This window comes from Vicugna pacos, chromosome 4 (assembly GCF_048564905.1).
Source record: "Vicugna pacos chromosome 4, VicPac4, whole genome shotgun sequence".
NCBI lineage: Eukaryota > Metazoa > Chordata > Mammalia > Artiodactyla > Camelidae > Vicugna > Vicugna pacos.
In genome coordinates, this window is record NC_132990.1 from 70,897,603 (window position 1) to 70,924,779 (window position 27,177).

The 27,177-nt window shown below is 41.4% G+C and overlaps 2 protein-coding genes across 7 annotated transcripts in view; one reads left to right on the forward strand and one right to left on the reverse strand.

The window, feature by feature from the left end:
- PPP6C (protein phosphatase 6 catalytic subunit) overlaps positions 1 to 9,655 on the reverse strand; it is a 25,230-nt gene extending 15,575 nt beyond the window's left edge. Inside the window, exon 1 of the mRNA XM_006205516.3 lies at positions 9,384 to 9,655. Within this exon, the coding sequence (XP_006205578.1) occupies positions 9,384 to 9,458 (75 nt within the window). The 5' untranslated portion in view covers positions 9,459 to 9,655. The remainder of the gene's footprint in view (positions 1 to 9,383) is intronic.
- On the forward strand, positions 8,995 to 27,125 carry RABEPK (Rab9 effector protein with kelch motifs). Of its 6 annotated transcripts, none has more exons than XM_072960117.1 (9): positions 8,995 to 9,068; positions 9,790 to 9,923; positions 15,389 to 15,447; positions 17,798 to 17,955; positions 19,286 to 19,438; positions 23,377 to 23,622; positions 24,371 to 24,520; positions 26,397 to 26,546; positions 26,817 to 27,125. In XM_072960117.1, the coding sequence occupies exons 2-9, from the start codon at positions 9,825 to 9,827 to the stop codon at positions 27,104 to 27,106; spliced, it is 1,305 nt and encodes a 434-aa protein (XP_072816218.1). In that variant the 5' UTR covers positions 8,995 to 9,068; positions 9,790 to 9,824; the 3' UTR covers positions 27,107 to 27,125. The 6 variants fall into 6 exon arrangements, with proteins under 6 accessions (XP_072816218.1, XP_072816219.1, XP_072816221.1 ...); XM_072960118.1 differs by having other exon boundaries at positions 9,002 to 9,068; positions 23,377 to 23,538; XM_072960120.1 differs by lacking the exon at positions 8,995 to 9,068 and having other exon boundaries at positions 9,825 to 9,843.
- Positions 27,126 to 27,177: the final 52 nt, after the last annotated feature.

Here is a 27,177-nt window from a genome sequence, read left to right on the forward strand (position 1 = left end):
CAGATTTAATGCAACCCCTATCAAATTACCCAGGATGTATTTCACAGAACTAGAACAAATCATAATAAAATTTATATGGAACCAAAAAAGACCTAGAACTGCCAAAACATTACTGAAGAAAAACAAAGAGGCTGGAGGAATAATTCTCCCACACTTCAGACAATACTATAGAGCTACAGTAATCATAAGAACATGGCATAGGTACAAAAACAGACATATGGACTGATGGAACAGAATAGAGAGGCCAGAAATGAACCCACAAACTTTTGGTCAACTAATCTTTGACAAAGGAGGCAAGAATATGCAATAAAGACAGTCTCTTCAGCAAATGGTGTTGAGAAAACTGGACAGCAGCATGTAAATCAGTGAAGCTAGAACACTCCCTTACACCATACACAAAAATAAACTCAAAATGGATCAAAGACTTAAACATAAGACAACATAAAATAAACCTCCTAGAAGAAAATATAGGCAAAACATTATCTGACATACCTCTCAAAAATGTTCTCCTAGGGCAGTCTACCCAAGCAATAGAAATAAAAGCAAGAATATACAAATGGGACCTAATTAAACTTACAAGCTTCTGCACAGCAAAGGAAACCATAAATAAAACAAAACAACAACCTACAGAATGGGAGAAAATTTTTGCACATGAAACTGATAAAGGCTTGATCTCCAGAATATATAAGCAGCTCATACGACTTAATAAGAAAAAAACAAACAACCCAATCCAAAAATGGGCAGAAGACCTAAACAAGCAATTCTCCAAGGAAGACATACAAATGCTCAATATCACTAATTATCAGAGAAATGCAAATCAAAACTACGATGAGGTATCACCTCACACCAGTTACAATGGCCATCATTCAAAAGTCCACAAATGACAAATGCTGGAGAGGCTGTGGAGAAAAGGGAACCCTCTTACACTGTTGGTGAGAATGCAGTTTGGTGCAGCCATTGTGGAAAACAGTATGGAGATTCCTCAAAAGGAGGACTAGGAATAGACTTACCATAGGACCCAGTCATCCCGCTCCTGGGCATATATCCAGAAGGAACCCTACTTCAAAAAGACACCTGCACCCCAATGTTCATAGCAGCACTATTTACAATAGCCAAGACATGGAAACAGCCTAAATGTCCATCAACAGATGACTGGTTAAAGTAGACGTGGTATATGTATACTATGGAATACTATTCAGCCATAAAAACTGACAACATAACGTCATTTGAAATGTTCCTGGAGAATGTCATTCTAAGTGAAGTTAGCCTGAAAGAGAAAGAAAAATACCATATGAGATTGCTCATATGTAGAATCTGAAAAAAAAAAGAACATAAATACAAAACAGAAACAGACTCATAGACACAGAATACAAACTTGTGGTTGCTGGGGGCAGGGGGAAGGGATAGACTGGGAGTTTAAAATTTGTAGATACTGACAGGCATATGTAGAATAGATAAACAAGATTATACTGTATAGCACAGGGAAATATATACAAGATCTTGTGGTAGTTCACAGCAAAAACAAAATGTGACAATGAACATATATATGTTCATGTATAACTGAAAAATTCTGCTCTACACTGGAATTTGACACATTTTAAAAATGACTATAACTCAATTAAAAAATGTTAAAAAAAAAAAAAGAATAAGGCAAAAAAAAATACTGTGCCATCAACCCACAGTAAAGGACATTAAAGGAAACAGTCCTCTACAGAGTTTGTTTTTGCGTGGACTATAGAAACAAGGGACATAAGATGCTGTGATTAAATAGTTGCCTTCAAGGAGGACCAGGGGAGAAATGTCTGTCTCTCTGCTTCTTCTATCAGGGATAGATGTGATTTTCCTGAGAAGTTTGTTTTTATCACCTTACGACTCTGTAAATTTTTTAATTGATCAGTTTCCATCTTTCTATAAGCTCCTAAGTAGCTTAAGGCCTAATTTTAAAGAAGTAACCTGCTTACAGATGAATGGATAAAAAGGATGTAATACACACACACAATGAAATACTATTCAGACATAAAAAAGAACAAAATTTTGCCATTTGCAGCAACATGGATGGATTTGGAGGGCATTATGCTAAGTGAAAATAAGTCGGACAGAAAAAGACAAATACAGTATGGTATCACTTACATGTGAAATCTAAAAAATACAACAAACTAGTGAATATAACAAAAAAGAAGCAGATTCACAGATATAGAGAACAAACTAGTGGTTACCAGCGGGTGGGGGAGGAGCAACACAGGGGTGGGGGAGTGGGAGGTACAAACTACTGGGTGTAAGACAGGCTCGAGGCTGTACTGTACAGCATGGGGAATACAGCCAATATTTTGTAGTAATTATAAATGAAAAGTAACTTTAAAATTATATTGATTTTTTAATTAAAAAAGAAGTAATTTGGTCATCACAGCTTTTATTTTAATTACTATTCTTACTTTTCCTATTGGCTCCATCTTGGTTTCCTATATTTATTTTCTCATCTCATTTTTCTTACTTATTCAGAATGTAATTTATCTTGCTATACTGACTGCTCTATATCCTTTTTAGAACAAAGTCAGTTATCATTTAACATTCTGAAACTAATCATAGCAAATATTCCATGGCTCCCATTCTGAATATGCCAGAATTTGCACTCATATACGACTGGCTCTCATAGCCCATAATACCTCCTGAACTGCAAGTCACCTCTGGTGACTGGCCCATATCCCCAGTGCTGCCTAATTTCAGTTTGCACTTCGTGCCAAAACGTAGACATAAATAAATTTCTTTAAATACACTGGAAATGAGCAGTACAGGAAAATTAATCTGATAAAAACAGTTCCAAGACAAAGAAGAAAAGTCTCCACTTACACATGCTCTTCTAACGTTAGTTTTGTAGCTTCCTTCTGCAATATGCTTTTCTAGGAAACAAGGATACAACCAACATTGCGACCCAATTTATTAGAAAACTAACCAGATGTCTTTTAATAGCGTTTGTTAATCCCATAGGTGAAGTTGGTTTTTGCATATCAGTGAGTTGAAGTGGAATTTTCTATTCTTTAGTATATGTAAAATAGTTTTAAGCTTTGTGTTTATAATGAGTAAAATGTTGCTTGTTATGAAATTTTATCTTGATATGAACTTGAAATTGGATATTGGAATGATTTGGAAGACTTCGAATTTTTTTAGACCTTTAGACCTGTGGACAATACAAAAATAAACCAAAGAATATCACTGTGAAACTCTGCCAATCTCAAAAGCCAACAAGCATCTAGAGAACACATGGAAACTACTTAGGCAGCATCTTCAACCAGAGGCCAGGCACGCTAACTCGAATAAAGTAACAGCTGCCTCCTGTAACTGCCACTTCTGTTGTCCCAACTGAGGATTCAGAGCACTAAACCTCTAAGCCAAAGCCATTGCCTCTCATCTCTCCAGTACAGCAGTAGCTGACAAGTTCACATCAAGCACACACAAAAATAAGAAGTCCATGAAATCTCAGTACAAATTCTACATACGTCAGCCAACTACACACACAGGGACCTCACGGAGCCCAGCCTTGCCATGGGAGAGGCTCCTCCAAAGCCCTTCACAGCTCCATTCCACTGCTTGGTTTGTAGGAAGCATGGTTTCTCTTACTGCTCCAAAACAGTCACTAAGGTAAGATTCTCAACCTTATTCCAAATTTAGGGCAAACTACACCCATATCTCCCCATGGTGCCCTTGAACCCTTGAACAAGTAGAGGTTCGTGGCCCCCATTCTTAGGAGACCCTACTTCCCTTCTCTACCTTTTCCTCAAGATACCTGTTTACAGACCCATCCTACTCTCTGCTCCTGTCTCCCTGTTCCTCTTTGCCCCTCAAATTTGTAATTCTTTGTTTAGCTGATCTTGCTATCTAAAATATACTATTTCCTTTATTTACTTTTAAATTCTAGTATTTAAAAATCCCTTATCTTAAGAAACAAAAATCTATCTAAAATTACATTTTACACAGCTTTTGTATAGAGTCTCTACTATAATACAAACCATTGGGAATGGAGAGTGAGAATCTAAAATAATAATGATATTCATCCTTACAATCCAGAAGGAAATATCTATATCTTCAGTCTAAACCAGAGTTTCTCAACCACGGCCCTACTGGTAATACTTTGCTGTGGGGAGCTGCTGTCCTGTGCATTATAGGATGTTTAGCAACATCTGGCCTCTACACCCACTAGATAGCCACAGCAACCCTATCAGTGAAAAATCTAAAAATGTTTCCAGACATTGCCAAACACCTTCTTGGGGTGCAAAATCACCCCCAGTTGAGAACCACTGGTCTAGACCTTTCTCTTGAATTTAATACTATTAGAATAGTGTCTGGAGCACATTTGGCAATCAATAAATATTTGTTACCTAACGGATCTGTTTATCCACAGTTGTCTAAACATTTCTACTTCAATGGCTTGACTTGGCAGCATCTCAAGTTCAGTATGGCCCAAACCAAACTCCCTTGCATTCCTTAATCTAGCTATAGTATTTACTACGTAATCCATGCGAGAAACTAAGGATCACAATGAACTCTTCTCTTTCCCTTATAACCTAGTCATAACCTGTCAACAAATCCTATTATACCTTCTTCATTTCCTGTTAAACACCACAACCACATGGCTTACTTCAAAAGCTCTCATGTCACCTGGTCCATTGCCTCTATGACATTTTTGTCCCATTCCAATCTATGTTGCTGGAATAATATTTCTAAAACATATTGTCATTGTCCCCCTTAAAAGCCGCCCAAGGACACTCTACGGTAGTGTTTCCCAAACTCCATTCAGATGTCATCTTCATGATTTTGTCATGTTCCTACTATATACAACAGTGTATCCTTCTAATAATTTTCTTTGAATCTACTTTTCTTTTTAGTTAGCCACATTTTTTAAAATATCACAAAGTCATAGTGTTATTTATTTGTTTTTCCCTAAAATAGAAAAAGTGTTTATCCATGAACTACCTAAAAGATAAAAATCCAAGTTCATTCGTCTAGTCTTCCATGACTTGGCCTCTGCCTGTCTTCCCTGCAGCCACACCAAACTACTTCAAATTCCCTGACCAGTCATGTTCTTTCAGACTAAGTTATACCACTGCACATGCTATTTATTCTGCTTCATGTTCTTTCCTTCCCATTTTGTCTATCTAAACAAACTCTGCTCATCCTCTCATAGCTCCTGCTCTGTGAAAACATCTGTGTCTCCAGAGTTAGATGCTGCTTGTTCTATGTTCCCCAAAATTCTGGACAGCCTTCTATTTTAGCACCTACCACACCATGCAATGATAATTCACTACCTCTCTAACCCCCTTACTATTTTGAGAGTCCCTCAAAGATAGAAGTATTGAAGTCTATCCACAGTACCCATAGGGAACAGTGGACAAAAGGAGACATTTAAAGAAATGTTTGTTGTAAAGCAGTACAGTTTGATTCAACAAACCTTAACTGACTATCACACACATGGCAGTGCTCTAAGACTGTGGACAATACAAAAATAAACTACATATGATTCTGGCCCTGCAAGCTTACAGTCCAATGGTAGAGACAGACACATTTACTATCATACAAAACAGAACAATACAGTGGTAGTAGGTAGTAAAATGGAACAAAAAGTGCTACTGGGCAAAAGGTCAGAAAAGAAAGAATGGGAATTTTTAATAGCAAATAAATTCAGGTATGTACTCTGCTGAGTCACTGAGGCAAAAATCACTTAAACCTTATCAAGTCCTGGCTCTGGTATCTGTTCTGCCTATCACAATGACAGAAGGGACATGAAGGTGTTCTGAAAACTATAAGTAGCTATGTAAATTCTAACCGTTACTAATAATTCTGACTGGAATCCAGGAGCCCTGCATGGAGAAAGTGACATATGAACTAGAGCTAAAAAGGGGCGTGGAGGGTATCGTATAGAGGAAGCATAAGTGGTCGTTATGGACGTGAACCCTAGAGCCAGACTGCCTAGGTTTGAATCTCAGCTCCTCCACTTCCTTACTAGCTGTATGACGTTGGAAAGTTACTTAATCTGTCTGTGTTTCAGCTACCTGCCTATAAAGTGGGGCAAGTATTAGTACACAGCTCACAGAGTATCAAGTGATTTTATATTCTTGCTATATAAGCATTAAATAAGTAGGTGAAAGAAACAGACTAAGCAGAAGAAAAGATGCAGGGACGTATAAGACACATCGTTCCAAGAGAGCAATCCAATGTGCTCAGAATGGAAGGTTTAAAAAAAAGTGATGAAATGGAAGACATACTTAGAAAAGCATGCTATTTGTCTCATCTTAAAAAGGCTATTAACTGTATCAGAAAGAGCTCTGCACGAAGGCTTTTCAACTTAATTCACTGATTAGCTGGACATCCTCAGGCAGATCATAAACTCTATGTAGCTCAGTTCCCCTCAGTAAAGTGCGAAGGACACAGAACTAGATAAACTGCTTCTTGCTCAGCTCTAAAATTCTAAGAAAGGGGCTGATGCGTTATTAGAAGTGTGCACTGTCCCATAGGAAATCTACAGCCACATATAGCTACTAAGCACCTGAAAAGAGCCAACGGCGCTTCACTAAATCTCAGAAAAAAGCAAAGGAGAATCCTTTGAAGCTTAATGGAGACATTTCAAACAGAGATACAACTTTACAGAGCAGGTAGCCTTATACAGAAAACTCAAGAGATGGCTCAGACTAAACAAAAAAGTGAGTTGCAAAAAGATTACATTAACTATTAATTCATAAAAGTAGTTGTTTCTTCTTATGTTGCATCTCGGAGATAGACACTAGTATTCTCCCAACCTCTACCAAGGAAATTTTCTCCTGTTCTTCAGTTTAAAAAAACTGAACACTAACTCAGTGTGTGATTTCTTTATTTACATGGCACCTTTAATTTAGAACTACTGGAGAGATCAGACAATCCCCAAGTGATAGAACCCTTCCCTTGCCAAAATACTTAAGTCTAAGTATCCTGTAAACATGTCTTTTATTCTTCATTCTACTACTTGGCCAGATATGGAATCTGTATTTTCTATGATTCTCTCTGAAATCTTTATTGTAGATGAGAATCACATGAGCTCTTTTTTTTCTTAATTATGGTTTGGTTATGCTTTGGTCCACTCATTTTCACACATTTCATCCTTATTTCTTTAAGCCAGTTATGTAGATTTGATCCAGAACTAGTGATTTGACCACTTTCAATTTAGATATAGAAAAATAATGATTAGATCTAGAACATACTATGCATTTATTATTTTATTTAGTACCTCCAACTTCCAATCAATCTAAAACACAAGTGAATTTCTATTTTCCTACCAGAACAAATCTTTTCCATAATGACATCTTTCCTTCCTTTGATATTACTTTATTTTGGCTTTAAAGCCTCAGAAAAAGTGCTCCTGCAATATTTTCCTGGCCTGCCTAATTTTAGTTTGCATTTCATGCCAAAACGTAGACACAAATAAATTTCTTTAAATACACTAGAAATGAGCAATACAGGAAAATTAATCTGATAAAAACAGTTCCAAGACAAAGAAGAAAAGCCTCCACTTACACAGATTAAATTCAAAATTCTTTTTCTTCTAGTAGTTGCCCAGAAAATTTTAAGTTTATTAAAAAACAGATACACACTAAATGCAGTCCAATTGTGTTGCAAAGGGAAATGAAATGATTTAATATCTATAGTCTCTTAAACTGGGAAGGAAACATAACGTTTATCGAACTAAGAGGTCTAAAAAAAATTCGACTGATTTATCTTCCAAATCATTCCAATATCCAATTTCAAGTTCATATCAAGATAAAATTTCATAACAAGCAACATTTTACTCATTATAAACAGTAAGCTTAAAACTGTTTTACACATACTAAAGAATAGAAAATTCCACTTCAACTCACTGATATGCAAAAACCAACTTCACCTATGGGATTAACAAACGCTATTAAAAGACAGCTGGTTAGTTTTCTAATAAATTGGGTCGCAATGTTGGTTGTATCCTTGTTTCCTAGAAAAGCATATTGCAGAAGGAAGCTACAAAACTAACGTTAGAAGAGAATGAAAGCTACATTTCTACTAATACTGGCTTTGTCCCCGTTTTAATTAAATTAACCTGTTAATAGGAAAGTGGACAAGAATGATTCCTCTATCAAATAGCATGTATAATTAACATAAAAGTACAAATAATTTATATTCACAACTCCTGTGGCCTTAAACATAATGCACATTTGTTGACCGATGTTAAATATCAACTCCCTGTACCAATAGATGGCGAAACAAGAAACCAGTAATATCTTCCCCTAGAGAAAAAAGTCACGGACAAAGATAAATTGCTTTAAACCTACAGCTTAAAGAATAAAAAGAACTCAAAACTATCGTTTACCCACTTACAACACAGCAAATCAAAGTTAACTGAACAAATAAAACAAGCACTAGCACTAACCGCCTGGACTCCGCTAGACACCTAAGCACTCACTGGTTTTGACAAGCGCATTGAAACACTTGTCAAAAGAGCAGTATCTCCAAGACTTACATTCCTTCATCCTCACATTGATTCCTTTATCCAAACATAACGTTTACTGTTACTAGGACTCTGCAGTACAAGGAACAACTCATCTCCTTTGAAAAACCAAGAGAGTGAAATCTTGAGCTAAGAAGGGAACTGGGGGGAACAACCTAAAGGGCAGAAAAGTATTTGTATTTATCGAGAGCCTACTACTTTATCCACTTAAATTAGTTCAACGCACTCGAAAATGGGTTCTTATCGGAATTAGCAGAAGAAAACTAACACTCCTAAACAAGCACCTGGGAGAAGTGATCGGGAAGAGGGACAACTTGACATTCTGTCACATCCCCACCAAACGGCTCGAGCTCCTCGTCTGCCCTCTTCCCATTCCTCAGGAGCCTAATCACACGAGGCTCCGTTCCGAGAGCGGGCGGCATCTCCTGTCAGACGCCGGCCACCCCGCGCGCCCCTGTCACCACCTTGGCGGGGGTGGGGGGGGGGACGACGACCCCAGGCCTCTGCCAGCGGGGGCTCGGCTCGGACTCCGGGAAACCGAGGGTCGGAGTGAAAGAAGTGGAGTCTTGTAAGCAAAGCTGTTACAGCTCGGAGCCCTGGGGCAGCTCCAAGTCCAGGAGGGGCAACCCTGGGGGCAGAGGCCGCGACACCCCTCGGAATCCCCGCCCAGGGAACCGGGACAGCACTCGGGGAATTCGGGCTTCCCCTGCTCCCCGCGTAACGCCAAGTCCGACCGGTCGCTTCGCACCGCGCTAGGCCCTCCACCGTGACGGGACGGGATATCCGCGGGGGTCCCGCGGAGTGAGGAAGGGCGGGCCGGCGGGCGCCCCACTGCCGGAAGGGGCGAACCCCGAAAGCAGCGCTCCCGCCAGGCCGGGCTCACCTTCAGGTCGTTCTCCGGCAAGTACTTGCATAGCCGGGCTATCTCCACATACTTGTCCAAGTCTAGGGGCGCCATTTTAGAAATAACAAGCCCCGGCGGCAGCGGCGGCGGCGGCTGTACTAGCAGCGGCAGCGGCGGAGGCCGAAGCCGGAACCCTTCCTACGTCACGTCCGGCCCGTGAGAGGCGTCTGCGCAGCGGCGTAAAGCTTGACCCGATTTTCCCCGCTGCCTTGGCACGCCCCGCGCCCTCTCCCGCTGAACCCAGACTGCAGGCCCCTAGAGGCCCCCTGGGTCCGGGGGACGAAACCTGCTGAGACCCGTAGTTTTCTGCCGCAGGGAGTGCTGGGACTTGTAGTTTTCCGCCGTGGCCAAACACTCCTCTTTTCCCCTCCTTCCCTTCCTCTAGACTTGCACCACTGGGGACCCAGCGAGGCTTTCCTGATGCAAAACGGCGAAGTAGGTGACGCCAGCCATTCCCTGTTTCCTCACTCCGACCCTTTTAAGCTTTCCCTCACCAGAATAGCTTCAGTTAAAAATTGGGTAAGCTTGTTTGCCCCTTTCCAAGGCCTTGTGAAAACCTTGCCTAAACCCATGGCAGAAATGTCAGGCCACCAGCTTGCCAGCCTGGAAAGAAAGGAAACAAATATTAAAGCGCTTCTTATTCTAAACGCTATACAAATGCTGCTTTTCCGCCTAATCCTCATAATGATTAATAGGAAAGGAAGGCTCGGAGAGGGTAAGTAACATGCCCAGATCTCACAGGGAGTAGGCAGGGGAGCCAAAACTGGAACAGATCTGGATGGTTTAAGTATACTTCAGTGTGAGTCCCACGAGGGCAGGGAAGTTTTTTGTTGTAATTGTACCTCCAGAACCAAGCACAGGAACCGACAGTATATTGTCAACATTCCATCAGTCAACAGCCATTAATTGAACACTTAACTGTGTGCTAGGTAGAGCTGTAGGCGCTTGGGATATTCAGCAAACAGAATAGACAAAGATATCTGTCCTCAACCTGCAGCTATATTCTAGTACAGGAGACAAAACATAAACAGCAAATACAATAACTGTAGAGCATATTAGAAAGTGATAAGTGCTCGGGGAAAAGAACAGCAAGGTAAGGGAGACCTAGTGATGCATTTTTAAGAACCAACAAAGTCAGGAGTAGGGGTTACAGTTCAGTGGTAGAGCACATGCTTAGCATGCAGAGGCCCTAAGACAGAAGCATGTCTAGAATCTTTGGGAAATGGCAAGAAGATTAGTGTGGTTGGGTCAAGGTGAGAGGAGATGAGAAAAAAGAACGTTGCTTTTTACTTTGAATGTAACGGGCAATTATGGCAGGGATTTGAGCAGGGAAGTAACATGATCGAACTCATTTTAAAAGGATCGCTTCAGTTGCTGTATAAGACTGTAGGAGGCAATGATTGCAGCCGAAAGACCAGTTAGGAGACTGTTAGATAATCCAACAGTAGGAGGTGCTCAGTGAATATTTGTTGTTCAAGTGACCCTGGACTGGAACCTCTTGCCCTAAAGTGTATTTTGGCAACATTTGGCTAAACTTTATTGAGGTCTCTGGGTGAAGTTCTTTGTATTATTCTTTCAGCTATTCTGTAAGTATGAAATTGTCTCAAAGTAGAATTAATTTTTAAAAGTTTGTTGCAGAATGGTGCCCACAAGCATATATTTCTTCATTTATTGAATAGTTACATAGTACCTATGATGTGGATGAGACAGATATGATCTCTGCCCGGTGGGACTTACAATCTGATAACAAACATATAAAAGAGCAAATAATTAATTACCGAGTATGATTAATGGTGAAAAGAGAAAGAAGGGGCACTGTAAGAAAAATGGGATTGAAGAGGCCTACTTCAGGTTGGCAATACAAGGGAGTTAAAGTGTGCAGACTCAAACACCAAATGGCCAGAGTTCAAGTCCAGCCTCTATTACTCCCTGTGTGACTTTGACAAAGTTGTTCATCGTTTTTCTGCTCCAGTTTTCTCAGCTCCAATATGGAGATAATAACAGTGTCTGCCTCATATGGAGATGATAAGAATACTTACCTTCTAGGCTTGTGCTGAAGTGTAATAGAATCAACATATGGAAATGGTTTAAAACAATGTCATGTATAGGGGAGAGGGTATAGCTCAGTGGTAGAGTGCATGTGCTTAGCATGCACAAGACCCTGGGTTCAATCCCCAGTCCTTCCATAAAAAAAGCAATAGTAATAAATAAACCTAATTACCTCCCCCTCAAAGAAAACCCAATGTCGTGTGCAGTATGAGTGTTAGCTCTGAACATTGGCTAGGCAGGAAAGGCCTTTGTGAAGAGGTGAGATAACATTTAAGACTTCAGGGGGAAAAAAAAGTATAGGGATAATTCAGTCAGAGTTTTTGGAGAAAAAAATACCAAATGAGGAAAAGATGCTCAAAAATGCTTTTTTTTTTAACAGTCTACTTTGAACAGCTGACAATTCACTTGTTCTCTGTGAACCTCAGTAACTGGAATTAATCCTACTCAAGATACTTTCTCAGAATTGGGAAGGGAGACAAATAGGGAGATGGATATGAACATGCTTTACAAACTGTAAATTACTTGAAAGGAAGGTGTCACTAGCATCATTGCTTCCCTTACTGATAAGTCAGTGAACAAGTAGGTAATGAAAGATGTTATGCCCTTCCAATGAAAATAGGGGGCAGTCCTCACATTATCAAACCGTCTGGCAGTAAGAAGCTCCCTCCTGAAGACGCACCTCATTCAGTTAACCTCACTCTTGACATTCACAGCAGAGAGAAAGGAAGGAAGTGTCCTCAGTGTTGGGCGAGTTCTTAGATGAGGTAATAGACACATTGGGTGGTTTGTTACAGAGACAGCCTACAGACCTTGCTGACTAGAATATGTTGTCAATCTTCTTTGTACGAAACAGAATATCCAGGCTCCTGGTTCTGCCATTTATGTGGATTAGTCGTTTTAGCTTCTCTGGGCCTTGATTTCCAGTTTAAAAATAGATTTCAAAAGTTCATTCCAACACTTTCTGAAATGTGATTTCTAGTCTAAAAGCATAGGTCTCACAATGAAAACTGACTGCTATTTTGCCCACAAACCTCTTCCAATTTTTCTTGTCTACATGCAACTCCAGCATGGCATCTTGAAATGGATCTAGCCTAAAGACATTCTGCAGCCCCTGAGCCAGAATCTCCATCTAGATGTACATGGATATATGGCAGAGCCAACCTGGCCTTAGTTTTCTTTGCTGAAGGAGAGCCGGAAACTCCTCTTTGGTAGATAGTCAGTGGAGATTTTTCCATTAATATGGGAACTCCGCAAGACTCCGGGTATTTGAAATAGGTTATCTGAGCAGTGAAGAGGGCTGCAGACAGTGAATTCCATGTTGTCAATAAATTTTTGTTATGGTTTCAAGTAGCTAAAAGATTTACCAAGTTGGTCTCTCACCAGTACCGTAAAATCCTCTCAACTGCTCCCTCTTTGAGGTAGGTAATTACCATTCCCATTCTAGAGCTGAGGAACCTCTGTACAGCAGGAGCTCCTGTGGTTTCCTTCCTAAGCTGTTTCCTCCATTTCCTGGGATACAACTGGCTTCAGCCCTCCTAAGTGGTTATGGGGTTCTCTGAAACATAGACACAGGTGAGCCACCTTTCCACTTTCAGGAAGCCACAGGGAACCTTTGGTTATGAAGGAGACCAGAAATAATGCAGATGAACACCTCAAACTCAGGACTGGTGTCTAGAATTCATTTCCAGCTAGGAATAATAGCATTACATTTTACAGAGGACCAGCTCTGTTGCCAGCCACTGGGCACTGAGCACTTTATATACAGTAGCTTATGTATTCCCCACCATAACCATGCCACAAAAGTCTTATTAGCTCCGTTTTACAGATGGGCGACACTGGGGCCCAGAGGAAAGTAACTTCCCCAAGAATAGATACTTTTTCCTTGATGAACTTTTTGTTCCGTACACTTTTTAAAAAATGTACCTAGTTATTTGTTAGACTGTAAACTCCAGAAGGCCAGGGGCCGGGTTTGCCTGGTTCAGCATAGTGCCTGCCATAGTTACAGACACTAATTATGGAATGAGTCGGCTATTTAAGTCTCCAAAGCTTGAACTGGCCCAAAGACTGCGCAGGGAGATTTCACACTTAGGAAAGCACCTTTAACACACTCCCTTTCAGAAACCATTTCTAACAACCGCTGGAACTGAAAATATCCTAGCTCCTTTAGGACAGCCCAGCTGCCGAGGGGATTTGGGTCACCTAAGTAGATGCCCAATCCCTGGCGTTTCGCTTGTAAATCGTTTACAAGTAGCCATGGCTTATTGACTTCGCGGGGAGGTAGGGCCACAAGGACGACCCGGCCAGTTCAGCTCCGGAGAAACACACAGCGGGGTGGACACCCCGGGCCGCGAGGACCTCTCTCCACCCCCTTCCAAGGGCGCGCCCAAGGTGACGAGGCCTGGGGACAGGGAGGCGGGGAAGCGGTTGGCCGCGGCGCTCTTCCGGGACCTGGGGGAGGAGCGAAGGTGCAGGTCCCGCCCCTATTGGGGCGGAGCCACGGCCCGGGACTGGCCTGAGCAGCCGCAGGTAATGCGGTCTGGAGCTTCGGGGTCTCCAGGCCCAGGGTTTGAACTGGTCACGGGTGGAGGCGGCTGTATCCTTTAGGGGAGTGGAGCTGGGCCGGGTGGAAGGCGCTAAGGAAACCTATTCGGGCTCCCTTACATTGACGGAGAGGAACCAGCCTGTTCTCTCCTAACCCTGTCTTCTATTCCCTACCGCTGCCACGCGGGGTTGGGACTGGGGGATGGGCCTGGCAGGGGCGGCTGCTGGAAGTCCTGGTCCATATGAAGTTTACCCCACTGAGCTTTGGGCTTTGGGAACAGCAGTCAGTGGCTTAGGCTGAAGGTTGGATTTACACATTCACCTCTCAGAAATCTCATCCATTTTCTTTATACCGGGCCCATTGATAGGTTCTCTGAATCTGAGAGGCCCAGCTCTCTTGGAATCTGGTCCAGTGCAATTTAGTCTACAATCTGGCCTAGAGACTTTTAAATAGATAATTACATTCAGGGTGATCCTAGTAGATACCTTCAGATGGAGAAGAAAGTAACTTGAGGATGTACAAGGAGTGCAGAAAGTCAGGGAAGGTTTTACTGAGGAGGGGACATTTGAGCTGGGCTTTGGAGTTTGACTATGAGTTTGCTAGTTGACGAGAAGGGAAAGGACATTTCAGGTAAAGGAAGCAGTGCAGAATGCAAGTTATGAAAGGGCCTGCCATTTTAGAGGAACAAATATAGTAAGAACAGCCCACTATAGCAAGAAATTGTAGAGGTGAGTTCCTGAAAAGAAGATTGAGGCCAAAAGGTTTTGAATGTCATGCTGAGGCCAGGATTTATCCGAGCATTCAGTACTTCTCAGCCGTTTAAAATGGTGTATCTTTTGATGAACATAAACACCTTATAATGTCCGAAAATGATTTAAATATATACCCCTCCCCCATGAAAACCACATACATACAGAAAACTTTGGCCAAAAAAAGAAAAAATCCTGTAATTGGATTAAGAAAGTTGTGTTATGGCAGGGAGGGTGGAATGCCATGCATGCACGAGGTCATGGGTTTAATCGCTAATACCCCTGTTAAACAAATAAACCTGATTGCCTTTCCCCCATTTAAAAAAAAGGGGGATTGTGTTATAGTTGCCTCCCAAAAGATAAGTTTATATCAAAAAGTTGGTAATGGTTATTAAAATTAATCAGGCCCTAGAAATTGGTACATCAACAGGAAAGTTTTTTGGGAAGTGGGCATAGCTCAGTGGTGGAGCACATGCTTAGTATGCATGAGGTCCCAAGTTCATCCCTAGTACCTTCATTGAATGAATGAATGAATGAATAAAACAGGATAGTTTTTAAAGAGGGAAGTAACCTGATTTGTTCTGTGTTCTATGTTTTAGGTAGAAGACAAATGTCTAAAAAGTGCCTTTCTTTGTTATGTATAGGACACCATGAAGCAGCTGCCAGTCTTGGAGCCTGGCGAAAAGCCCAGGAAAGCAACATGGTCTGTAAGGAAGAATTCAGACAGAGAAACACATGAGTTTTTGTTTCATTTATAAGTAGTTTACTAACATATTTGGTCGTCTATGAAAAAGGGTAGAGATGAAACAGTTTCTGGTAATTAGACTCAAACTGTCTGAGAAAGTCTTCAGAGGAAATATAGGGGGGCAATAATTATCACAGAGCAGATGTTGATTTTATTATAATCCATTTACCAGCAAGAATAAGACACTGACCATCTGGCATCCTCAGCTCCGACACTGTGTCTTCCCCCAAACCGTGACTCACTTTTTTCAGATTTTCAAGGAATTGGGTTGGAATAAAACTGACTTCGCTGTTTCTTGACTGCTGGTTCAACCAGCCCTTCATTCAACAACAGACACTGGCCCATCAAGGGCAGCTGCTTTGTAGGTGCTGAAGGTATAAAGGTGAATAGACTCAGAGTAGTGGGGGCTGCAGACTAAGCAGGTGATGGTGATGAAAAGTGATCAGTGCTGAAGCAGGGCTCACAGAAGGCTCTAGAGAGGAAGCAATACTTCTGCTGGACCTTGGAAGAGAGCCACTGTCTGGCTTCCTTGTGTCCACTCTTGCTCTCTCTCCATCATTAATCTGATCATGGCATTCCCTGGCTTAAAACCCTTTGGGGCCTTGCCATTGGTCTAGAATAAAAACCAGAGTCATTAAAATGGCCCACTGGGCCCTGCATGATATGTCCCTGCCTCAAGTCCCTTACTCATCCTGTTTTTTCCCTCTTCCTTTAACATTGCAGTCCCATTCATGAACTAGATGTGCTGGTCTCTCTACCTGGATCACTCTTTCCCCTTCTCTTTTTTTATTCTCTTTGCGCAGCTAACTTCTACTCATATTTCAGATCTCAGACCAAATGGTGCTTCTTCAGGAAGCTTTCTCTGACCCCTCACCAACCTCTCCGAACAGTGTAGGGTCCCCTATGATATGTTGTCATATTATATGTTCTATACTCCTTTATAGCACAATTGAAATGAAATTGATATTTGTGAAATTATCTGTTTAATGTTTTTCTTCCCCATGAGTCTGTCATGACTATGAAGGCAGGGACTTCTTTTGTCTTACTCACCATGTAGCTGAATAGCTGTGTGCTCTTGAATGAGTTATTTAAATTTTCTAAGCCTCGCGTCCTCAGTTGTAAAACTCAAATGATGATTTTAGTACTGTTCTCAAAAGGGCTTTGTGCAGATTCTGTGAAACCAGGGTTGTAATGAATTTAGCAGCAGGCATGGTACATTGTTAGAAACCCTTCGGGTGGTAATGGAATATGTGAATCTGGATGTCAGAAGAGGGATCTGGAACAGAAATAGAGATTTGGAAATCACTGATGAACAATATGTAGATAGGTGGTAATTGAGGCCATCAGTGGGTGTCAAATTGATCAGGTAAGCAAACTAGACTGAGGAGAAGAGAAAAGAATCCATGAGGATTGGGGGATAGCTAGAGGGAAAAGAGTCAGAGTAGGAAACAGAAAGCACAGCCAGACAGGTGGGAAGAGAATCAAAAGGGAAGGGTGTAGGGAAGCCAGGTAAGGAAAGGAGAATTTTCTTTTCCAACTAGGAAGCTTCAAGTGTGCTTTCTCTGTCACCATTCAGAATAACTTTAGAGAGCAGAGTGAATAGGTCCTGTATTTGATTTTTTCAAAGTCCTAACTTTGGCTTCCATCAGGTCGAGCTTTATGAGTAATCTGGAAAAGTTCTTAAAAATCAGTGAATTGTGGAGAATATTTGTTGGCAGAGCGAAGCATCACTGGCTAGTGGCAAAAGCTTTGGGACCATTGGTTCCTATGTGATTGCACATAAAGCTCTAGCCATCACTTACTGAGTCTGTAACAAGATTGCACCTTACTCTTCACAGGTGAGAACTATTACTGTCTTCATTTCACAAATGAGGAAAGTAAGGTTTGGAGAAGGTTAAGAGATTTCCAAAAAGTCATATATCTAGAAGGCACCTGAACTGGGATTTGAGCTAGATCTGTCTGAATTTGCAAACTGTGCTCCTAACTACTGCCCTGAGCCTGGACAGACCACTTAACATTTCCGGGTATCAGTTTCCCCATCTACCAAATGGGGACAATTACTAACCCAGGGCATCTCCACTAGGTTAATGTGAAATGAAAGTAGTGACAAAACTGAAAAGTCAAAGGTCATGTGCAAGTGGAAGGTACCGTTGTTAATCAAGGAAATGCTACTTTGCTGGATATGACTTAAATGTGTGTGTATGTATAAGACCCTTCATCCTGGTGACTGTTCCATGAGGAGTGGGAAGAACACACTGCTGCATTTAGTCTCTGCTCAGGCCTCCTGAATACATCTTTCCTTCCTCAGGTACACCTTGACCCTGACTGGAGACAGCCCCTGTGCTCGGGTTGGCCACAGCTGCTCATATTTACCCCCTGTTGGTGACTCCAAGAGCGGGAAGGTCTTCATTGTTGGGGGAGCAGATCCAAACAGGAGCTTCTCAGATGTGCACACCATGGATCTGGGTAAGACCAGCAGCTGAGCAGTCCTATGGCCAGAGAGCAGGGTTTTGTGCTGCCAGCCATGACCATTCCTAAGAATGCTGGTTCAGACCAGACAGCAGGATTTTCCTCTAAGATGATGAACATCACATCAGAAGAAACCTGGTGTTTTGTTACATGTTTTATTGGGTCCATGTAACATTGCTGTTATTGTTTTGATCTCAGTTGTTTACTAACCAAATGTGCAGGAGCCTGCATATAAAACTTGAAGTGGTTTGGCCTCTCTTGATAATTTTGAAGATCTGACATCAGTAGGCCTGTATGTCTACATGGTGACAGTTACTTGTACCTGAGCTGCCACCTATCAGTGGGGCTCTCATTCTCCAGTTTCCTCCAATCCTGCACAGGAATTTGAATTTCTACACCTTGCACTAGGAAATCAAAGGTAAATTAATCTCTTTCCACTCTCAAGAAGCTCATTGTCCAGTTCAGTTACAACTCTGTTGTGACCTGTTACTTACTAGTTTTGTGACTCTGGCTAAACCACCTAAACCTCCTGGGTTTCAGTGTCCCTTAAAGTGGGGGAAATAACTTGCTTCACTTGGCATTTGTAAACAGGATAATGCCTGTGAAGTTCTTATGCAAGCTGCTTACTGATTAAAATAACTAATCAGTTAGGTGTTAAGAGACTGTGAAGTTGTTTTATAAAGCCAGAAATCATTTAGTTGCAGGTAACAGAAACTCTCTTAAGCCAGCAAAAAAAAAAAAGGAGTGGGGAGACTCCAAGGGCAGGAAATTTGGCCTCGCCTCAGGCCTCAGGAGAGTGGAAGCAGGAACTGGAAAGCTGTTGAAGACTGTCTACTTCCTCCCTCACTCCCTCTAGGGGGATCTGCTTCTTTATGTAGGTGTTTCATTCTTCTCTTCTGCGTACTTAGGCTTTGTCTGCTTCTCCACACCCAAATAGGAGATGGCCACCCAAATCCAGAAATCTGTTTGAATTCCAAATTCTTGGGAGAGAGGATCTGATTGGCCCATTTTGGGTCCAGTGGCTACCTTTGACCTTATCAGCTAAGTCTAGAAAGTCAAAGTGTAGTACAACCAAGTCTTCTGGCCTTGTCCCTGGAGTTGGGAGAGTGGGGACAGTTCCCATACAAGAGGATTATGGACTAGGTAGACAGTCCCCAAAGTGTCTGCTGTAGAACTTTTTATAGGTTGACCACATTCCCTTTAAGTGATCTGATGGTTGTTCACTTATGCTTTTGACCCTTTTCTCCTTACTACCCTCCCCCAAGTTTGTCAACCAGTATAAGCATTGGTAGCCCTGAATCTAGGAACTTGATGAAATGTTTTCTAGGAACGCACCAGTGGGATTTAGCCACCTCGGAGGGTCTCTTGCCCCGGTATGAGCATGCCAGCTTCGTTCCCTCCTGCACACCTCACAGCATCTGGGTGTTTGGAGGTGCCAACCAGTCAGGAAATCGAAATTGCCTACAAATTCTGAATCCTGGTAAGTAGCCAAAGGTTATTTTACTTACCAAAATAAATTGGAATAAATCCAATTCCAGTTCCTGTACCAAACCCCGTTTGGATTGTACTGACTAATCCATTTAACTTTGCTGACCTTGTAAAAAATAGGAATTTTAACTTCTAACAGAATCTGAAAATAATAAAATTCCATTTTGTTTTCCTCGTAATGTGTACAATGATCAATTCCTTAAAAGCCAAAGCTAGAAGAGACATCAGAGAACAGCTATGCCTAGTGGGCAAATCAGGTCCAGTGAGGGGAAGTGACTTTCCTAAAGTCACCAGAGAGTCAGTGACTGAAGCAGGAGAACCCAAGTCACCTACATCGGAGGTGTCAAATGGGGGCAGTTGTGCCTGCCTAGGGACATTTGGCCATGTCTGGAAACATTTTTTAGTTATCACACCTCAGGGCAGGGGGTTGCTACTGGCATCTAGTGGGTAGACGCCAGAGATGCCATAAGTCCTGTAATGCACAGGACAGCCCCCCACAGTAAAGAATCATCTGGTCAAGGTGGGTGGGGTATATAGCTCAGTGGTGGAGCACATAGGTAGCATTCATGAGTTCCTGGGTTCAATCTCTAGTACCTCCATTAAACATTTTTGTGTGTGTAAAAAAGAATGATCTGGTCTAAAATGTCAATAGTGCCAAAGTTAAGAAACCCTGACCTAGATCCTCCTAGTATGTTTCTTTTATTCAAAAAGTGCAAAGTTCCTGACCAGTCTCATTGGCAGCTTTATCATAGATGAAGCGGTTCAGGACCATCACTACTGAAAGGATATTGCTGAACCACCTGCAGGAGGTAGACTTGACTTTTTGTCAGATAGATTTCTTTTCTCTTTATAAATATGGTTTATATTCATTGTAAAATATTTGAAAAGTCTAAATAAGTGGACAAAAGCCATCCACAATCCTATGACATTAAGGCTTTTAATAATGTTTCTGTGTACTTCCTTTCTGTCTTTTCTCTGCATTTAAAAAAAAATTTTAATAGGCCCAATTCTATGATATTAAGACTTGTACACCAGAAACTGACACATTGTAACTGACTAGAATTCAATTTAAAAAAAAAAAAAAGACTTGTTCATCGGCCCTCCAAAGTGATGACTTCCAGGCCTCCACTTAGGAAGCTTACATTTGTGTATCTCTAGCCCTGATACTCAGAGGCCTGAAACTGTGATATACCTAAATTTTAAGTTTCCTATTTTGGGAGGATATATTCCATTCAAGGAGTTATAAGGGGTACCATGTGGTGCCCATTGGGGATTTTGTTTATATATGTTTTCATTGAAGTATAGTCAGTTTACAATGTTGTGTCAATTTCTGGTGTACAGCATAATGCTTCAGTCATACATGAGCATACATATATTCGTTTTCATCTTCTACAAGATATTGAATATAGTTCCCTGTGTTATACAGTATAATCTTGTTGTTTGTCTATTTTCTCTGCATTTTTATAAGCCTGAGATCATACTGTTTCATCACTACACTATTGTGTCTTTTTCTTTTTAATTTCATAATTACCACAGAAATGATTCCCTATTAAAAGCAAGGCTTTGTTAAAATCATTTTTAATGGCTCTATAATTCTCAGTTTTATGACAATACCATAATTGCTCTGTTTTTTTTTAAACATTTACGTTGTCTTCAGGTTTTTATCATTGTAAATAACAAAGCAGTAAACATCTTTGTTCAGAAGTCATTGACTGTATTTCAAATTGTTGTCTTAGCATTCATGCCCAGAAATTTTTATACATAAAACTAGATAAAACACTGAACTTTAAGGCTTTTAGTACGTGCTACCAAATTGCTCTCCAAAAAGATTTTTCCAACTTACCCTCTCTCCAAGCGTGTTTAATACTGCTAATTATCACTGCTAATTTGATAGGTTAAAAAAAAACTTGTATCTAATTGTTTAAGTATGCATTTTGTTAATTACTAATAACCTGGACATTTTTCACATGGCAGTCAACTCTTGCCCAGTTTCCTCTTATCAACAGTAGATTTATTTGTATAGTAGTTGGCCTTGTCTGTCACTTTGGGATAGTAATAATTCCTACCTTGTTAAATTTGGCAAGAATTTAAAGTAACTCAAATCTGGCACGTAGTTAATGCTCAGTCGTCATTGTTGTGGTTGATGTAACTATGGTTTGGCAGATGGAAATCAGTTCTGGAACTCTGGCCTTTGATTTTCAATGATGGAATCTATTTAAATAAAATACAGTAAGAATTTGGAAAGCTTCTGTCAAAAGAATTGATTTTTCCACCAGATCCTTTTTCTCTCCTAGAAAGTATAATTTGACACCATGCCCAAGAAATATGAAAAATGTTGTGAGTCATTAGTTGCTCTTGTTACTAAGGCAAGTCCCCCAACTGGCTTGGGACTCCTTCCTGACTATTTGTACTAGTGTTTGACTTGGCAGCAACACGATCCCAGGATCTTCTTACCCTGGAGGTTGGACACCTTCTAACTCCCTCTAAGATCCAAAAGCTCTCCAAGATCTGTAGCTGCAGAGACAATTACATTTTTAAAAAAATTTAATTGAAGTATAGTCAGTTTACAATGTTGTGTTAATTTCTGGTATACAGCGTAGTGTTCAGCTATATATATATATATTCCTTTTCATATTCTTTTCCATTATAAGCTATTACAAGGTATTGAATATAGTTCCCTGTGCTATGTAGTAGGATCTTGCTGTTTATCTATTTTATGTATAGTATTTAGTGTCTGTAAATCCCAAACTCCCAATTTATTCCTCCACTCCCCTCTCCCCCCCCCGCCCCAGTCCCCTAGGTAACCATAAGTTTGTTTTCTATGTCTGTGAGTCTGTTTCTGTTTTGTAAATAAGTTCATTGAGACAATTACATTTTGCTTTGGGTATAGGCTGAGACTTGCTTGGTCTCCAGGTTCGTGTTCTGAGTTTCACACCTATTACAAATGCTTCATGGGGCACTTTGTATACTGAGTGAAGAAGACCTTTGCAATAGGCACAGAATTTCCCAGGCAAGAAATAATTCCTGGTCTGTTATAGTGGAATGAGTATGGGAGTTTTGACAGATGTGTGTTCAAAGCCCTGCTCTATTACTTACCAACACAGTGACCTGGGGAAAAGGATTTACACTTTCTGAGCTTCAGTTCCCTCATGTGCAAAGGAAGAAATGCTTTCCACCTGCCTCCCAGGGTTGAGTGAGGGTAGTGGGGATGGCGGAGTGCTCAGGGAAGTGGTTCTGCACAAGGAAGGTGCTCAGTTACTGTATGTGTTTCTATAAAATTCATGCTTCATTTCGAAAAGAAGGAAGCTTCTATACACTACCCAGGTGGTGAAGTTTTACTCTCAAGTCAGAAGAGTGGAAAATACATAGATCTTGGTGTTACTGAATCAGAATTTGAATCCCAGCTTAATCTATCTTTGCTTTAATTCCTTATCTGTAAAATGGAGAAACTAATATTTATTTAGCACTTACCAATTAGTAGGGACTATTACTACCACTACTGAAACTGGTAATATTGTCTACTTTCCTTTAATGGCCACATATCCTGAGAAACTCGGCACATTTGGTTTCTTGCATCTAGTGGAAATGAATATTAGCAGACATTGGGCTCTTATGAGTGGGCATAGGGCAGGGTAGTCAGCAAAGGGGAAGAGGATTCAGAGAGGATGTTTGAAGGCCTCCAAAAACAAACTGACCTCATTCTTAATTATACTTGTGACTTTTCAGTCTTGGGAATTTGAGTCTATCTAGGCAAATTCCAAGGATTGCCCCCTATCCCTCCTTGACTTTAGTGGCATGAGATCCCTGCCTGGATCTACACTGTCCCCACTGGGGATTGAGGTTCGAAAGGTGACCTAGCCCAGCCCCAGAGTCAATGTCAGATTCCCCTAAGCCTGGGTGTTGTTGATGCCTGCCTTCTCTCTGGATCAGAAACTGGTACTTGGACCATGCCAGAGGTGACGAGCCCACCACCATCCCCAAGAACATTCCACACGTCATCGGCAGCCATTGGAAACCAGCTGTATGTCTTTGGGGGTGGAGAGAGAGGTGCCCAGCCGGTGCAGGATGTGAAGCTGCATGTGTTTGATGCAAGTATGGACTGCGGGGCACCCTGGGGCTGCCACTTACCTGGTCAGGGCCACCCAGCCTGCAGCTTACCTGATGTAGGAAGCAGAGGTTAGAAAATGACAACATGGCTCTGTCTCACTTCTAGACTTCTTCAGTGTATCTCTTAGCTGATAGCTTCTACCCATAGTGAAACTTGCATTTAAAAAGGAGTAATTGATCAATTTAAAAAATTTTAAACAGTATGGTTTATAAGGTAAAAAAAGTACAAGTTTCCCCTTAGGCCTTTCCTTCCCACTCCCCAGACACAGGTACACACTGTTAGCCATTCCTAAGAATTGATTGGTGCAAGACCTAATTGTTATTCCATGAAATAACCCAGTTTTAACACCAAATCCCATGTTCTAACCATTATCCTACACAACCATTTCAGCAGGCCCTGCTAACTTTAAAAGTAGTCTATTTCCCCCGCTACTGTTCCAGCAATTTAATTAAGGGTATTGTCTTAAAAAAGAGAAGACTCTGAAGCAGGCTCCTTTTTAACTCTGGGGCAGTTCTAGGTTGAAGAAACTTAAGGGAGGTCTTTTTTTAAATCAAAGCAAAGTGTGGTTTCTTTAATGCTCAGTAGAAGGGCCAGGCATATTAGGTAGTGAATGCTCTGGCTCTGGAAGTGTGCCATCTGATGCTGTGAAGGCTGTAGAGGGAGGGGGGCCTGGGTTGGGTTGGCGAATCAGAGTGAAAGATCCCAGGTTGCTATCTGCTTGGAGCATCTCTGCTCGCTGGGAGGTGAGATGGGTGTATTCCTCGTGTCCTTGCTTTGTAGCTTTGTCATCTAATGTCAATGAATTTATTTTCTTAGACACCTTGTCCTGGTCACAGCCAGAGACACTTGGAAATCCTCCATCCCCCCGGCACGGTCACGTGATGGTGGCAGCAGGGACAAAGCTCTTCATCCATGGAGGCTTGGCAGGGGACAAATTCTATGATGATCTCCATTGCATTGATACCAGTAAGTGGGGTGGAGAGCACAGGGGCTCATCTACTTAGAATTAAATAAAATTGCTTTGACAGACTATAGCCTTGCTTCTAGGTGTGGGTAAACTTGACTCGTCAGCAGAATCTTCACTAGATTCTGTCAAATGTGACCTGAACAATAATAAAAATTAATAGCAATAAAAGCAAGTATTTCCTGAGCATTTGCCATGTCCCTACCCATTAACTATTTCTTACCCTTCCAATAACCCTGCTTTTTCATTATAATTCATTATGCTTTGTGTTTTCCGACTGGATTTCCTTAGAGCATTAGCTGTTACCCTCATGCCTGTGAGGGGCTTGGATAACTTCTGGAGTGTGTCTTGAGGTGGACAACCAGAACTGTGATGATAAATGGTTAAAAAACACTGGGAAGAGGAAAGTTAGGGAGAACGTGAGAATTGTCTTTAAGTATCTGAAGGACTGATGTGCCCTTAAGAGCCTGGACTCTTTTCTGGGTCATTCTTTCAGACTATGATCTCCCTTAGGGCAGGGACTTTATTTCTTTTGTGCCCCATGTATTTCCAGCACTGAGCTCAGTGTCTGGCAGGCTGCGGGTGGTGAGTGCATATCTGTTGATGAGTGGACGGATGAACAAATGAACGTGTTCTGCCATTGCTCCAGACTACAAGAATTGAAACTGCAGGCAGAAGGCATGAGAACTGCTGTGCAGTGTGTCAGGCTGCCCTGCCAAACAATGGGTTCTCTGGTCTGGTGACATCTGAAGCCACGTGACACTGGCTGGGATCCCTGCATTGGCTAGGATATTTGGCTGGACTTGGTGATTCTCCCTTCCAATTCTGAGATGCTGGACTCCTGCCTTGAACTGACAGATGGAAAATATCTTCACAGAAGCGTTCCTTGCAGGCAGTTGAACAGGGTTTTAATGCTTATTTTTTTAAAAAAGAAAGTCTTTTTCTCTTGCATGAGGAACTACTTCCTGCCTATTTTTCCTCCTTTCCTACCCGAGTGGTTTTCTAAACCTAAAATCCAGTGATACCTTGCCTCAATTAAATGCTTGTCTGAAAGGTACAAATATCCCTGCAGAAATAGGTTGGGAGTAGGTGCTGAGTGAGGCATAGAGAACACAGGTTTTGGAGTCAGACCTGAGTACAATTCTAGCTCTGCCACCTGCTAGCTGTGGGATCTTAGACAAGTCTCTTTCCCTCTCTTACCCTGTTTCTTTATCTGTAAGAAGAAGGTAAGTTAGGCAGAAATAAAAGCAATTTCATGTGACTGTTTTGAGAATAAAGTAAGCAAAATATTTAAAGTGTCTAGCCATTGCTTACAAAGTTGCTTTCTAAGGAAATGTTAGTATTTAAAATATACATGTGTGTGTGTACATACAGGCATGTATGCACACACACAAAACACACACAGACACACACACACTTGGAACCTCACCTCCTTCTGGGCTCCAAAATAGTTAATGATGACAGTCAGCAAAGATTGCATCACATTCCTCAGGATGCTCCAAAGACCACCTACATCAGAATCACCTGGGATGCTTGTTAAAACCAGAGATTACGGTGGGGAGAATATAGCTTGGTGGTAGTGTGTGCTTAGCATGCATGAGGTCCTGGGTTCAATCCCTAGTACTTCCATGAAAAAAAACAAAACAAAAACTATAGATTACTGAGCCCACCCCTAGCCCGCTTCCCTGAACTACCCAAACAGAATTTCAAGCTCCCCCAGGTAATTTCGGTGTACACTAAACCTTATTATATTCTCTCTCAGAGCTCTTAATGAATGATGTTCATTGACTGGTTTGCTAGCTTGTAGGAGTCTGACAGATAAGGCTGAAACCACATTCTGAGCCATGTTGTGCCCGAACATGTTCTTTCTCTTGGCAGGTGACATGAAGTGGCAGAAGCTAAGTCCCACCGGGGCAGCTCCCACAGGCTGTGCTGCCCACTCAGCGGTGGCTGTGGGGAAACATGTATATGTCTTTGGAGGCATGACTCCCAAAGGAGCACTGGACACAATGTACCAGTATCACATAGGTGAGCACCTGTTCACTGTGTGTCTTTAAACAAAAGTGAACATTCTTTGAAAAGTATCACAATACTTTGGTTTTTCAGTTTGGTCCCTTCACATCTAAATCCAAAGGAGTGAAAACCAGATTTTTAGGGAATGACATCAAAACAGTAACAATGCCATTAGGTTTTTCCCCTTTTATTGACTGTTTCTTTTAGGGCTCAAATGATACAGCACACCACTGAGCATTTCTGGAAATGTCTAAACACAGTGACTTTTTTTCCCCCCCAACATAGACAAGCAGCACTGGACCCTGCTTAAATTTGATACTTTTCTACCCCCTGGACGATTGGACCATTCCATGTGTATCATTCCATGGCCAGTGATGGGCACTTCTGAGAAAGAAGATTCAAATGCTGCCATGCTACACTGTGATGCTGAGAAAGGAGATTCCACTGAGAAAGAAGTAAACCAAGGTGGTGACTCACATGAAGAAAGTCAGACTGACACACTTTGCTTTGTATTTGGTGGGATGAATACAGAAGGGGAAATCTATGATGACTGTATTGTGACTGTAGTTGATTAATAAAAAACCCACATTTTTATTACTTTTAAATGTCAATTACTTTCAGAAAAGCTTAATTCTTAGTTGTTTTA